This window comes from Rhinolophus sinicus, linkage group LG05 (genome assembly GCF_036562045.2).
Source record: "Rhinolophus sinicus isolate RSC01 linkage group LG05, ASM3656204v1, whole genome shotgun sequence".
NCBI lineage: Eukaryota > Metazoa > Chordata > Mammalia > Chiroptera > Rhinolophidae > Rhinolophus > Rhinolophus sinicus.
In genome coordinates, this window is record NC_133755.1 from 150,645,357 (window position 1) to 150,661,456 (window position 16,100).

At 39.7% G+C, this 16,100-nt stretch overlaps 1 protein-coding gene across 7 annotated transcripts in view; it reads left to right on the forward strand.

The window, feature by feature from the left end:
• TPD52L1 (TPD52 like 1) overlaps positions 1–16,100 on the forward strand; it is an 80,593-nt gene that overhangs the window by 49,700 nt on the left and 14,793 nt on the right. For all 7 annotated transcript variants that reach the window (XM_019729490.2, XM_019729497.2, XM_074333532.1 and 4 more), the window contains exon 3: positions 5,622–5,770. In XM_019729490.2, the coding sequence (XP_019585049.1) occupies positions 5,622–5,770 (149 nt within the window). The remainder of the gene's footprint in view (positions 1–5,621; positions 5,771–16,100) is intronic.

The following is a 16,100-nucleotide window of genomic DNA, read 5'->3' on the forward strand; positions in this document are numbered from 1 at the left end:
TCTTATTATAACACCCCTCTCCTCTGTATTAGTCAGGGTTCTCCGGATAAATAGAACCAATAGGGTGGAGATATAGATTTATCATAAGGAATTGGCTTATGTGATTATGGAGGCCAACAGGTTCCAACAGGTCTCAATCAGCAAGCTTGAGACCCAAGGGAGCCATGATTTAGCTCTAGTCTAAAAGGCTGACAGGCTTGAGGCCCAGGAAGAGCCAATGTCAGTTTGAATTCAAGGAGGCGGGGGGAGGAAAAACAGCAACACGATGTCCCAGCAAAAACACAGTCAGACAGGAAGAGTTCCCTCTTACTTGAGGGAGAGTCAGCCTTTTTGTTCTATTTAGGCCTTCAACTGATTGGATGAGGCCTACCAACTTTGGGAGGGCCATCTGCTCTACTCAGTCTACTAATTCATATGTTAATTTCATGCAGAAACACCCTCACAGACTCACCTAGAATAATGTTTGGCCAAATGTCTGGGCATGCCCAGGCAAGTTAATATGTAAAATTAAGCACCCAACCCTCCAGGAAGTATCTGCATTTTAATCTTAGTTTTTCTGGACTCTTAGCCAAAGGGCAGGGATAGCCAGGGGAAGAGGCAGGCCTTGAAGCACTGTGTGCAAGACACCAAATATTCTTACTCCTAAACATCATACTGAGGATTAATAGTTTATGAAAGTATTTTTCTTTTTTTGGATTTAACTTAGATATTTTACATAATCTAGCATATAAAATAGAAAAGTCAATTTTCAGTCTTCTAACCATCAATTTCATATTGAAGCTAGTCATTAATTCATATTGGTTAATGTATATTTTTTTTCACTTTTCATTGAGGTAAATTGATAGAACATAAACTTCACTATTTTAAATTGAACAGTTCAATGGCACTTAGTACATTTACTGTGTTGTGTAACCACCACCTCTGTCTAGTTCCAGCATGTTTTCATCACCCCAAAAGGAAGCCCTATACCTTTTAAGTAGTTACTTCCCATGTCCCCTTCTTTCTTTCAACCACGAATCTGCATTTTGTCTCTATGGATTTATCTATTCTGGATATTTATATAAATTGAATCATTTTGTGACCTCGTGAGTCTGGCTTTTTTCACTTAGCCTAATGTTTTTTGAGGTTCATCCAGAATGTAGTATATCTCAGTACTTAATTTATTTTTATAGCTGAATACACACACATTGCAATTTATTTATCCATTCATCCTTTGATGAATATTTGAGCTATTTTTACCTTTTGGCTATTATGAATAATGCTGTGAACATGCATAATACATATATTTGTTTGAGTACCTGTTCTCAATTCTTTGGGGAATATACCTAGAAGTGCAATTGTTAGGTCACATGGTAATTCAATGTTTAACTTTTTGAGAAACTACCAAAATGTTTCCCACAGTGGCTGAACCATTTTACATTCTCACCAACAATGTACAAGGGTTCCAATTTCTCAACATTTTCACCAATACTTATTATGTTCCTGTTAATTAATATTTAAATAATAAATTTAAATATCTACTCCTGGGCATAAATATTTATCCTACAAGGAGATCTTCTAGGGAGTCAAGAAACCAAAGAACCAGACATTAGTTTCTGATGAAGGCATGATTAATTTAAAATTAAAGGGGAAAGGACATATTAAACACTTTAATTAATGATTTACCTGCACTCCACCTCATTCCAAAAGGAAGTGGATATGTCTTACAAGGTACTTACAATATAGAGTTTCCATATTACTTTCATCAGAATATCTGGGGTGCTTGTTAAATAATGTACGTTATCTGGCCCCACCAAATTTAAGACATCAGAATTTCAGGGCATTAAAAGGACCATAAATCTGGAATCTGCAGTTTAAATATAGTCTCTGAATGACTTTTATGTAAACTGAACTTGAGAACCACTAGTGTAACCAGACCAAAAACATCTCATTAGTTAAATGAGGGATTGAATCTCACCATGATCATCATTTAAAGCATTTGTGGTAAAAGGTTTTCCTGTTGTGGCAGGACTCTTTGTTCTGCAGAAAGAGATGTGGTTGGCCATTTTCAATCTTGCAAGTTAATATAATTTAAAATTATATGTTTTTTCAACTTCTGACATTTGCTTAATAGATTTGGCATATATTTAGATCACCAATAATTATACTGAAAGCTTTATGAAGGGTGTCTTGTATTTTATTGAAATGGCAAGAATTGCATTACAAAACCTGCGAATAACCAAGTTCAGGTCTCCATCATTAGAAGTCTCTTCCATACAAATATCTTTTTATATGTGCTTCAATTTTTAAATTATTAGGTATGGGACTTTATATTTCTTTCTTTAGGGTGATGTTTGGTAAATGGGTCACTTCAGTGTTTCTCACTTTTTGGGGATCAAGCATTTCATTAGAAAGGTAGGAATCTTTATTGAATGTCAAATAAATAAAGTGTAAAATGTTTTTTAAAAAATAAAACTATGAATCTTTTACTCATTCCCCACTAATGAATATCCCACTCCCCATCCCTTGCAATTTTGAATGTCTGAGGTTCCATACATATAAGGTTGAAAATATCATGATGTTTAGGCCTCTTACTCCTCTACATCTATAAATTCTTCCTGGAAGTTAAATTTTTCCCATTATTTTTATTACACAGTGGAAACTACAGTAATATCTGATGTAACAAAATAAAAACAAAGCAAAAACCAGATGCCCAGTGGTATCAGTCCCTCAAAACAAATTATTTACTCAAAAGAAAGCAGAAAAGTTCTTTGCAATACAGAATAAAAGTCTGACATGTAGCCCAAGCATTTTCTTTGGTGAGAGCTAGAGATACAACCTTGAGATATCAGGCAGCAGAGTAAATGCAAGAAGACACACTGACAAAGATGAAAAAGGGGAATATAGCATGCTAGCAAAAGAAGAAACGGGTTTAATTTTTAAAATAACAGTGTGTTCTCATTTAATGAGAGACTAAAAGCATTATCCCCGTGAGTGGTCTCCAAGCATAATTCTTTTGCAGTAATGAGTATACGTTTGTGTCCGAAAACTCTTGCTCATCAAGAAAAGACAGGGTCCTATTGATCATAACATGTTTATGGAAAATATAATTCATTTTAGAAAGATTTTATATGCATTTTCGTGAGCATGAAAGAACGTTCCATGAACATAAAAAATGGATGTTAAATTACCAAGACATTTTGCTGATATTAAAACCCCAAGATACTGTTCTTTTCTACTGTAGTAGTAAAGATGCTTCTGATTCAGTATTTTTGCCTGTTTTGCTTGTTATTATTTGTGTATGAATGTTTATAACACTATGTCGCCACGCAGCAACCTACCCATCTGTCTCCATGTACCTGCCCTTAAAGAAAGGAGAGTCTGTGAGATGGATCCTTTCAGGGACTTTGCTTCACCTTTGTGCTTGCAACTTATGTCTCCCTGTTTGGCCCCAGAAAGATGGCTGGTCAGTCAATGACGAGTAAGATTCCCCACGGGGAGGGACAACTCAAGCCACACACAGTCGAGTGGGGACCAACAGGAGGACCCACAGGGTTGATAGAGGTGGGCACAGCCCTCCACCTTCCCCTGGCTAAGGAGAGCCTCAGCCTCTGTGGCTGCATTCCTTCCCACAACCTGCAAGGGAAGTGACTCAATGATGTGCTCTTTATCTATTCATATGCATAAAGGGTTTGTCCCTTGGGGAAGTATATACATTCTGAGACTTAGGCTTCAGCTGCCTGCAGGCAAGGGTGATTGGCTTGAATCAGTTTCCTATTATGATGTATAGGATTCACAGATCTTGAGATTGACAAGGTTTATCTCCTTTACTTCCCCCACCTGACTAATAAAACCTATGCGTAGGCCCAATTTGGGGCCCAGTCCTTGAGGCTGGAGTCTCCTTGGCCCCCACTTCACTCTTCATGGCTACTGTCTTTTCTTAACCCTGTGCCGCCCTCCTCGCTCCCCACAACCCTCGTCGTGCGGGACGCGACAACACTATTCCTACTGTTCACTACTGGGGCAAAATCCTCCTTGCGCTAATAAAAAGACACATTTTTGCAAAGTTAGATATCTTTCTTGAGCTGCTCTTCTAGTAGCTATGTCTCTGGTAACTCAAGGAACACATTTGCAAAGAACACTAACTGAAAGAGTTAGTGATGTATTTTGTGGTCAGAAGTAGGGTGATACTTTGAATGTAAATGAGACACAGCTGCTCCATTTTTCTTTTTTAAATATGAAATCTAGTGAAGTGTCAGACTTTTGTTACCTCCATGCATGTGAGAGACTAAGGGAGTACTAATGATTCTGTCTTCACAAAGAAAGTCACAAGTGTTTATCCTTTTCAGAAAACAAAGGTGTAAACTTCAGCAATATTACCAGGGCAATACATTAAAACATACAGCAACCAATTAGAATCAGAGATTTTGTGGAAGTTCCAATTTATTTTCTTGGGATATAGCAACACTCTAAAATCTGGGTGTTTTACAAACTCTTTGTTAGAAATTACATTTGCAAGAGCAGTTTTATAATGCTGAAGAGATTTGCTTTTCTGCAGCAAAGGAGAAAGAGGAAACATGTGCTTATAAAGCCTTGTACATGAATGTTCCTAGCAGATTTATTTGCATTAGCCAAACCCAAATATCCTTCAGCAGGTGAATACGTAACAAACTGTGGTATATCAGTACAATGGAATACTACTCTGCCCTAAAAAGGGAAGAACCATTAATAATACAACAACATGGATGTAGCTCAACCTCAATAATTAGGTTGAGTGAAAAAAGCCAGGCAAGCATGAGTATATACTGTATGACTCAATTTACATGAAATTCTAGAAAATGCAAAACTCTAGTGAAAGGAAATCAGAGGCTGCCAGGGGCATGGGGGAGAAGAGGGAAGGAGGAATTATAAAGAGGACCTAGAAAACTTTTCAAGGTAATGGATGGATATCTTGATTGTGGTGATGACTTCACAGGAATATACATATGTCAAAACTTACAGATTGTACACTTTAAATGTATACAGCTTATTGTATGATAATTACATGTCAATAAAATTGTTTAAAAGAAAAAGCAACACAGCTTCCTTACATATATCACCTCCTCCCCTTCTTCCTCCCTTCCTAAGGTACTAGTTTGGCAAAACCACAATGTCTGCTAAATACATGCCGACACCAATGCAGCTGTGTGTAGTTGGCAGAAACTAAACAAACAATACCGACTAGCGACACTTGAAAAGAAATTGTTTATAAAAGAAGGCCCACAATCCAAAACCAATTTTTTATTCCGAAATTATATCTATCCACAATTTCAAAAATGTTTGGAAGATTAGAAACAAAAAAATTAAGCAGTGACTATTTTGTACATTACAGGTGATTTTTATTTCCTTGTTTATATTTTGCTGTGCAAATAAAAGTTTTTACAAGGAGCAGTGGTTACTTTTATAAGCATTAACACTAACAAACCTATGTCTGCTTTTAAATAGTAGGCTATCATCTCTGCAGGATGTGTTTGCTAAAGCCCAGCGTATGGTGTAAACAAAAGGGTGCAGAGGCTGCCTCGTATGTGGCTCTCAAAGCTTCCACAAGGGTGTATTTCAGCTGGTCTGACATCTTTCCCCACCATTTTCCCTCCTACCTGTAGCTAGAAGACGAAATTACAACATTGCGACAAGTTTTATCAGCGAAAGAAAGGCATCTGGTTGAGATAAAACAAAAACTCGGCATGAACCTGATGAATGAATTAAAACAGAACTTCAGCAAAAGCTGGCATGACATGCAGACTACTACTGCGTAAGTATATTCAGATAATTTTTTTAAAATCACTTAACCTGCTGCCTCACCGCTCTTTCATGTTTTTTATTTTATTTTTTTTCCTACAAGGCTGCTTTGGTACTGTGCCTAGGTGGAAAAAATATTTCTCTAGAAGTAAAATAAAGAAATATGAATAATCATTAAAGATGTTGCGTGCTGCGAAGCAGACTCTAGAAAGTAGCTTCATGAAATTAAACATTGTTCACCAAAATTCTGTTTTCACTTAGACCACTTTTATGTGGTTGCACAGTTGAAATTTGTTTTCTCTTTATTAATATTTTTAAACATTTGTTAAAGATGAATATTTTTCTTTATGTTTTCTCATAAAATTGTAAATGGCCGTAGAGAGGCCTATTAGTCCATAGGGGGAGGTACCAGCGATGGGCAGCAGTTATTTCAGTTTTGCTGGGGGCCAGCTTTGCCTGCTGGCTCCTGAGAACCCAGGTCTAAGTAAGAACATTTGTTCCTTTGTGAAGGTACCCTTTGTGTGAGGAGCTGATGTTACCCTACTGTGGTTCTGATGTGGGGATATTTTCCTGTGACTCCCCAAATGATGTAGGTGATGTTGGGTCTGCCGGCAGTTTATGAGTGTGGGCCAGGATCGTGTCTTGTGAAGCTGAAGAATGGAAACATGGACCAGGGAGAGGCAAAAAGTTTTAAAAAGAGGATAGTTTATTAGAGGCAGGGGAAGAGGTTGCAGCTTCTGAGCTGGTGTCCCACAACTGAGGCAAAAGCTCTTTCTTTCACGCCTTCCTTTGTCTGCTTGGGGAAGGGGGCTGGAAACTTCTAATTGGATTCATCTGTCAGGTTTGTCCTGTTTGTCCATCCTGAAGGGATTAAGGAACCAACCCATTCCTATCTATCAGATCTGCTCCTTTGTCTGGCCAGAAGGGATTTGAGATTATCTATTAACCTTAAGGCGTATTCTCTGTCTCTGTCCTGGAGTGAAGGAGACATTCCCTGACCTGGAGTTTCAGGGTATGGCTGCTTTTTGTTTATTCCATCAGGGACCTCCCTATCTACCTAGTAATCATACTAACTAACATGTCTCAGTTCCTTTAGTTTCCACGTGAAAGGAGAGTGTTCTCTCCTGTTATAACAGCCTAGCAATTCTGCAGGCTTCTATGCTTGTAACCCCAAGAGTTCATACAAATTGGGTCAGTGCACAGCCCAGAGGAGGGCAGGATGGAGCCAGGGAGCCCAGCAGTTTATCTCCAGAGGCTAACCACCCTTCCCCAACCTGAAGATGACAATTATGGAAGAAGATAAGACACCACACATTGATATATTTGTATTTTATAACACCATATGAACAATCTCCTGAAAAGCATAGCTGGATTTTAGGCACCAAATTAAATGAGCTTGTCTGTCAGTCGTTGAAGCCTCTGTCTTTGCACCTTATAGGCCTATACCAGTTAATGGCCTGGCATCATAAGGCTGAAGGATCTCCAATTCCCTGGGTGTGGTCACCTCCCTATTTAATCCAAGTCTGGGGACTTCATGTCACACTGATCTGAACTTCTGGGGTATAAGAAACAGGCTGGATATTTCTGTTTGGCCTCCGTAACCACAGGGCAGTGATAAGCTAACCAAATGGAAGGCCCAGCAATTCTGGCTATTCTGTTGCTGAAGGGAGGGAGGGAACCTGAAGTATCTGTGCGGAGGGTGGGTCATGTTTTCTCTTGGTCTGCTGAGGGCAGGGTAGGAGGTAGGGCAGTGATGGGAGCGATTTATAGTCATCCTGGGACATGGAATTAGAGCAGACAAGTTCAAGGAAGGCTTTTAGCCTCTTCACGCAGGGGAGACTCTGTAGTTAGTGTTTTTCCCATGTTTGAAAAACAAACTGGTTTTATAGTGAGGTATCCTACTTAAGTGTCAACGTTTTTGTTGAATGAATAGAACAGATTTATTCCCTGGGGTGTGGAATTACAGTCTAGTCAGGAAAACAGAGTTTTGTTGTTTGTTTTACAAGTTATTACAATTTACCAGTTCAAAAAGATAAGTGTGAAAAATGATATAGAGGCAAATACAGGATATTGTCAGGGTGGAAAGCCTGAACCGTGCTGGGGTCTCAGGGAAGGTTTCCAGAGTAAGAGAGGTTTAAGCAGAATCTGAAGGATGAGTCGGAATTTAATCAGGCCAGAAGAGCAGGAGGAATCTCCTGGAGGAGGCACAGTCGGTGAAGGCAGGCAGGGGAGGCAGCCCCTCCCGAGGAAAGTGGTCTAGTTAGTGTTGTGGGCATAGCAGAGAGAAGTGGCCTTATGGCATCTGTTAAGAGAGTTGGTCTTTATCCACAGGCAACAGAAAACCATTAAAGGGGTCCTGAGAGTTCATTTATCCAACAAGTATTAAGGCGTGTCTACTATTAGGCATTATTACCCAGCAGCTAATCTAAATCCTCAGGAGATGGGATTCACCAGAGGGACAAAGATCCTACACTCTCTGTGTGTTGAAAAGGAAAAGAGCAAGAAACAAGTAACAAAATGAAAAAATGAGGAAATAACAGGAAGTGCTATGATGCAAACAGTATAGAGTGATGTACTAGAAAGTGACTTGGGAGGAGAGGGGAGACACTGCTGTGATTGGGTCCCAGTCGGGAAAATCCTGTCCTGGAACATTACTTTCATTTGAGACCTGAATGATAAGAAAGACCTCTTGTGATGATCTGGGGAAGAGCTTTCAGGCTGAGACCAAAGTTAATGCAAAGACCCTGAGGCCAGAAATACCTTTGCAGTTTTCAGGAGCCCAAAGAAAGTGGTATGTCTGGAGTGTAGTGAGAGGAGAGGATTGTCAGACCTCTGGGGCCTCCCAGGCCATGGGGAGTCATGGGGTTTTTTTCCCAAGGGCTCTGGATGCCATTGGAGAGTTTGAAGTAGGAAGTGACCTGTTCTGATTCAACTTTTAGGAAGATCACTCTAGTTACTTTGAGCACTGTGGATTGTGGTGAGGCAGCAGTGGAAACCAGAAAATCATTTATGAAACTGTTGGTGTAGTCCTGGTGGTGGTGATGGTGACAGAGGTGTTAGGCATGGCCAGAGGAATGAGTCGCAGGGGGACCAAAATTGGTCTATCGGAATTTATTTGGCATGTTTGAGCTTCGGGAGGTCAGGCTAGAAAAGACCATAACCTCGCTCGCCTGGCGGAGCAAAGAGGGGTGTGGGGTTTTATAGGAGGGGGTAAACCAGGCTGTTCCCTCTTCAATGACAAAGGGTTTCAGGGCATGACCAAGCCTTCCAGCTCCATACCCTGGCCCCAGGTGGCTATCCGGACCACCCAGGCCCACTGACCACAGGCCCCTAGGAGATAAAGCGAGACAGGATCAAGACAAGATGGCTTTTAAGATAAGGTTTTTGCTTCTGGCCTAAATATGGCTTAACAAGAGTTGTGGACATGAGCGGACACGATTTGGAGGTCAGGCCAGGGGGACTGACTTCCCAGTGGTATGGAGGTGGCGGTGGGGAATAGAGGGATCAAATGTGACTCTTCTGTCTGTGGCGTGGGCTATTGGATGAGTATCGGGACTGTTCACTGCTGTGGGAGTATGGCATTGTGGTTAAGCCCGTGGGCTGTGGACTCCAGTGGCTTGGATTGAAATCTAGGCCTCTCTGCATCTGTGGATTGAGGTCATATTGGTACCTATTTCATAGGTAGTGAGGATTCAATGAGTCAGTATTTGTGCAGCACGCAGGACCCTGTCCAATACTTTGGAAGCATGTTCACTGCTCTAGGAAAGACTGAGACAGGTCTGGTGGGGAGACCTAAGAATTATTTTGGCTATGTGAAGTCTGAAATGCTCAGTACACAAATGAGTTTATATGGTGAGAAGGCAACTTGGAGGAAAAGTCAGGGACAGAGATGGACATTTGGGAGCCATCTGCATATTGATATCATGGAAAGCTATAGGACTAGATGACATTTCCTCAGAGATTTAATAAATACAAATGAAGGCGGACTCCCTAACCTTTAGAAATGACATGGACTTGCCTTTGTAGGGAACAATCAACCCCTTTCTTAAGAGGGAGGCATATGTCTATCAACAACTTAATTTTGGGAGAGCGTCTTCCTCCCACTCATTTCTCTTGGCTGCTGAGGGAAGAGGAAAAGTCTTCATCACATGTTGGGTGATAGCATAATCTATTTTCCTCATGAATTAATCGAATCCCTGCTGTTAGTGTCCGTGATACCCATTCCAGGACAAGCTCTACACCTCATGCAATGAGTATTTCAATGTGAAGGAATTGGGGTGGGGTTAGGTTGAGTAGAATTAGATTTCAAAGCACTAAAAAGAATTTTAGCTGTCAGAGAACTGCAGGTAATTCCCAGAGGCAACGCTTTGCATACTGATTAAGTGATTATGACATATTTAGTTTGATTGATTTATAATGAAAAGAAAATCAGTGGTATGGTAATAAAAGATCTTGGCATATTTTAGTCTGTGGTGTGATTCAAATTGAAATAGGACTGGATGCGTAGGAATAATTACACAGCGAACTGAAATTACCTCCATTCTAGAAAGATAACCATATAGTAGAAGGTCAAGAAATCACCTCTGTCCAGGACTTGTTGTTGTTTTTGTCATAGTTTTTCACATGTTTTGATTTGAGAGCACTGAATCCTAACCACTAGACCACCAGGGAAATTACATGCTTTGATTTGAGAGAATCTAAGAGCAGACACAAAATATTCCCCCATCATTTTTGTTCTGTTTTGTTTTTTACTGTTCTCTGCTGCTTTTTTATAATGTCTTTAGGCTTCAAAGAGACACGGGCGATGTGTGTAAGTGGGGTGTAGTGGGTGGGGAAGCCACTGGAGGAGAAATTGAATTGAATCTCTTCTGTCAGAAGGAGTAGGAACTCAAAAATGTAACATTGTGGTGGGTCATTTAAGCTGGGTCAAACTTAATGTGGGTCAATTAAAATAAGGCTTCATTTAAAAAAGTGTTTAGCCTTTGCTAACCCATGAGATTCCCCACTAATAAACCCCTCTGAGTTGCACCACAGACCAAATGGTAGGTCTACAAAGGGGAGAAGGTCTTGGAAAGGAATTTAAGTCATGCCATCTTTTTGGAAAGCTTAATAACTTCATCCTATATAAGGAGGAACAAGACTCTAACCTTCAGCATTAAAAAAAAAAAAAAAATGCACAGCGTTTGAAAATTGAAGTTTAGTTTATAATTTATTTTCTCTTTGATTTTGTGCTTCTAAGACTTCCAGGCCCTTTTGGTCAGTAATGATTATTATCTCTTTTTATGAGGAGGCTGTTACAGCACTATTGAGTTCAGAAGTGCCAGTGTAGATTAAAGACCTAATTTTAATAGACACACAGAGCCATTCTTTCACACAGTCGTCCGTTCTTCTTACCTTTCATCTTCCATCTTATCACACAAGGGCAGGAAGTACATTCTTTTTTTTTTTTTTTAATTCAAGAGGTAAATCTATGTTTTGATAACATGTTTAGGGAAACTTTGGAAGAAAATAAGCTGAAGTGTTTTTGTTTGTTTGTTTGTTTGTTTGTATATTTGGTGAAATGCTGCATATGCAACCATTAAAATAATGCGCTCTTCTAAATCCCATAATAGAAAATAAATTCATGCTATAAAGTATCATCTTGTAAAAAGACTGTTGAATGTTTAATTTTTTCCTTCTATTTATATATAGAAAATGCTTTACGGCAAACCATTTTAGATGACATGCTTTCTCCTTTTGATTATTAATACTGACTTTCAAATTAGTAAGACATGACAGGAGGAACGTGCATGAAAAGTCAATAGAATGCCTGTTGACAGGTTTGCAGGGAAGCTCACCCCACATACTGAAGAGCCTCTTGTCGGTGTGCTGGCCAAACAGCTAACCTGTCCAGGCCATGCCATGCTATCCATTCCATAAAGAAGCTGGAGTACATATAGAGACAATAGAATAGTATTTAGCCGTGAGAAAGAAAGAAATCCTGCCATTTGTGACAACATGGATAGACCTTGAGGGCACAACCACGCTCAGTGAAATAAGAAACATCAGATACTGGGTGGTATCATTTATAGGTGGTATCTTAAAAAAAAAAGTCAAACTCTTGGAAAGATAGTGGAAGGGTGGTTTGCTGAGGGGGTGTGGGAAAAAGGGAGAAGCTGGTAAGAGTACAAACTTTCAGTTCCAAGATGAATGTACTCTGAGAATTTAATGTACAGAATATAGTATGGTGACTATAGTTGATAACACTGTATTGTATAATTACAATTTGCTGAAAGTAGAACTTAAAGGTTTATACGGATGTATTACTTAACTAGATGGGAGGAAATTTTACACAATGTACACGTTTATCAAATCATCACAATTAAATATCTTACAATTTCATTTACCTTGATAAATCAGAATAAAAAGCCACTCATTCCAGTCAAACTGAATCTTTGAAAAGTAAAGTCTATTTTCCTATTGACTTTCGTTGAAAAATAGGAAGTTTCCTTTTACTCAAAACAAAAATATCTCCCAGTAAGTGCTCTTCGGTGTATATAAAATGCTCAGTAACTGTGAACTGCAATTTGTCATCATGGTTAAACCAACGTCCAAGAAATGTTCATTGCTAGACAAGATTCCAGCCTTACTGGGTGCAAATCCCTGCAAAGCTGATGTTTGCTGGCATTGCTTTCAAGCATGTAAGAACAAACTTCCCTTCACTCACCTTAAGGCTTCCATTACTCTCCTCCAGAGTTAGAAATGTTCGCCGGAAAGCCCTTACTCTGCACCTGTAGCTGAAATCTGGGAATCCAACTGGACTCCATTTCCTTCCTTTGGCCTCATGGGCTCTTGCTCTGGGTTATGCTGGCACCGGGACAGCGATGATGAGCACCATGTGACCCTGCCCTCAGGAAGTTCAGGCAGGTCATGGGGACAGATTCGAAAACCGTAATTGCACCACAGTGGGAAAATATTTGGAAAGAGCTGTGCAAAGGGGATGAGGGGAACACAGGAGAGAGGCACATAATAAAGTTTTCTTGAAGCATATACTCCCAATTTGTCTGCCTCTCAATGTACAGTTGACAGCAAACTGGGGTTATCTTAACATTTTGACATGTATTTAAAGAAAATGTATTAGTCCCCTACTGTATCAATTATGTAAGTTAGCAGTGGTGTAACTTACATTTAGCTTAAAATAGGAGACACTAGTAATCTAAAATGCTAAATACCATTTCCATTTAAATTACAAGGTTGTTAGATCATTCAGAAGGTTAGTATGTAAGTTGTTTTTCATTATTTGAATATTATTGAACATAATTTTATATGTTAGGGTTGAAAGTCACTTTAAGTATTAGTAATACAAACTGTATACCAAATCCCATGGCCCGATAATGGGAGCAAAATGCAAATACACTGACATCCTTTGGGGTTATCATGGCCCGACAGGACTGTCGTTTGTCAAGATACGGGCTCCTGGCCTCTAGATGGGATTGTGTATTCCTTACTCACTTTTAAAATCAAGCCTAGTGAGGATACAGCCTAAGGTTATAGGCTTGGGCACACAACTCCAAAAGGACCCTGTGCCTGGACGGTGAGGTGAGTGCTGCTCCTTGGAGCTCGTGAGGGTTCTCTGTCCATTGGCCCATCTCTCGGGGTCCCTGGTTACGTGGAAATCACTTCCCCACTTATAACCCTCTCTCATTGCCTACTGCCTTGAAATCTCTTGCCCTCAATGATCGGTCACTAAGTAACATGTGAAAGGACTACTAATTGTTTTCAAGAAATATGATGGGTAGCCTAGGGAAGAGGTGTAAACATGTTGGGGGAAAATGTGCATCTTAGAATTCATGACATACAAAATTATTATTTCCCTCTACAAACACTGGCGGTATAGAAAGCTGACCTAACTCACCCTCCAAATATCTGTCATTTCCAAGTGGAAGGCAAGTGCATTGGGCTGGGTCCTGGCTCTGCCTCTGTCGTTAAGGAGTCACATAACTCTTCCGGGCCTCAGTTTCATCGTCTGTAGTCTGGAGGGATTGGGCTCCAGTGCCTTTCAGATTTAACATTATATAATTCTCAGAAATAGTTTCCAGTCCTAAAAATCTCTCTTTAACACCCCACGGACTTATCCATGTGGTTGAATTTAACTTTGAAATTTCACATATAGAGTTGCATTTTTCATGGTGAGGACATAATGTCACTAAAAACTCTCTAAAGTGGTCAGAGGCCTGTGTATACCTCCATCACATTTTGATATAGAAGTGTCTTTAAAACAATGTAGTTCATGCTTATTGCTTACTACATGGACTTCTCTGTAGCTAGCTATTTTTAAATTGACCCAGCAAATTCAGAATGTTACACACACAAAAGTGTTCAAACATCACCTCTTATCTCCAAATTCAAAGCACTCTCAAATATATAATGTTAAGCTCCATGGAACAGTTTACAAGAAAATTAAACATTTACTCTAATCGCAAGAAATTCCTGAAGAAATGCAGGACCAACAGAAGGAATTCTCTAAATATACCCAGTCCCAACCTCACAGATATTGCAGAATATTTCTTTCCTTTTCCCTTGAGTCCCCTTTCAGGCCTTCCAGAGCCAGTCCTGGGTGAATGCCCAATGGACTTGCTTCCCTTGGCCTTATAACCCTCTCTCATTGCCTTTTCTATCGTTTCCCCTTCCCCCCGCCCCGAGCCCAGCTCTCTTCTGCTGACACCCACTTGGCCAAAGCTTCAGGGACCTCTGGTCCTGATTGGACAGGAAAAGGTGGCTTTCCCAGTCTTCCTAAGGGTGCAGGCTCAGATCTTTTTAGTTCTTCAAAGCGGAGCATTCACAATACAACAAAACCCTTTTCTCACCACATTTGATGGTATCACAACAGCACAACACCTACAGCAAGTCCTAGTTGAGGCAGGATGGGGCCTCCTATGTTTGAGGAATGAATAGTGAGGAGGTCAGGGTGGATGGAGTGAATGGAGCGAGGGAGCAAGGAAAAAGAGGAGATGCAGGAAATTCTAGGGGACTCACTTGTGTAAGCGCATCGCAAGGCCTGTTGTATGGACTTTGGCTTTTACTTTGAGTGAAATGAGGAGCCAGTGCAGGGTTGTGACAGAGGAGTGACTTAATGTTGTAATGGATCCCTCTAACTGCTGTGGAGAAGGGACTCATGGGAGATAATCTTTTAAAAGATTAGGAGGCTGCTGCAATAGCCCAGGTGATTGAACGAAGGTGCATAGCACTAGAGGTGGTGAGACACTAGACAAATTCTTGACGTATTTTCAAGGTTGCACCAACAGGATCTCTTGATGGGTTGAATATGGACTATAAAAGGAATAGAAGGGGCAAAGATGATACTAAGTCTCGTATTTGGGGTGCTTAATGGATTACGCCATTTCCCCACCAATATACATGAGAAACTTGCATAGAAAAAAAGTTTTTCTTGATATTTTTCAGAATGGTAATGTGAGTAGAAAGAGTCCTGGGTCAAGCCTAATTCTAAATCCCCATCCATAGCACAAGAACATTGTATCTGCATATAACACTGTGTTTTCCTCACTTCCAACATGTATGGATTCCATTTTTTAAATGCATTTTTCATAGATCTGATTTTGTGGCTCAATTACTACTTTGTGAAAACTTTGTCAGCATCCTAACAATATAATGGAATAAGAATTCCAAATTTTTCTTCCTTAATTTGGAAATTGTTTTGTTTTTGAGGCTAAAATCACTACATTTAAATCTTTCTTTTAAAGACTAATTTTTTTTCCAATTCTATAGTGTATCATCTGTATATTACATTGTGTGTTCACCATCCAACATCAAATCTCCTTCCATCACCATGTATTTGACCCCCTTTTCCGTTTTCTACCTCTCTCCCACCGCTTTCCCTCTGGTAACCACTATACTGCTGTCTGTGTCTATGAGTTTTGTTTATTTGTCTTGTTTGTTTGTTGCTTTCAGTTTTATATCCCACATATGAGTGAAATCGTAGGGTTCTCAACTTTTTCCATTTGACTTATTTTGTTTAGCAAAAACTATTTCTAAGCCCAGTTAATCCAAGTGTTTGGGACCTGCTTTGGGAACCTGTTTAGCAGCATGTTTCTGCTGAAGAATGATCAGGTCTCGCTAAAGTCTCGTAATAATGACTGATGTTTTTATTTCTGGTCATTAACATTTAGTACTATTTTAACTGCCTTACTACTAATAACAAGTTAGATATTAATATTTTATTTCACATGTAAACTGCCTGAAATTCCACGGTTTCACTGTAATCAAAAACATTTTCCCCGTAATTAAAACCTAATGTCATACAGTAAAATATAAAATTAAATTGTAATTTGAATAGGCTGATATGT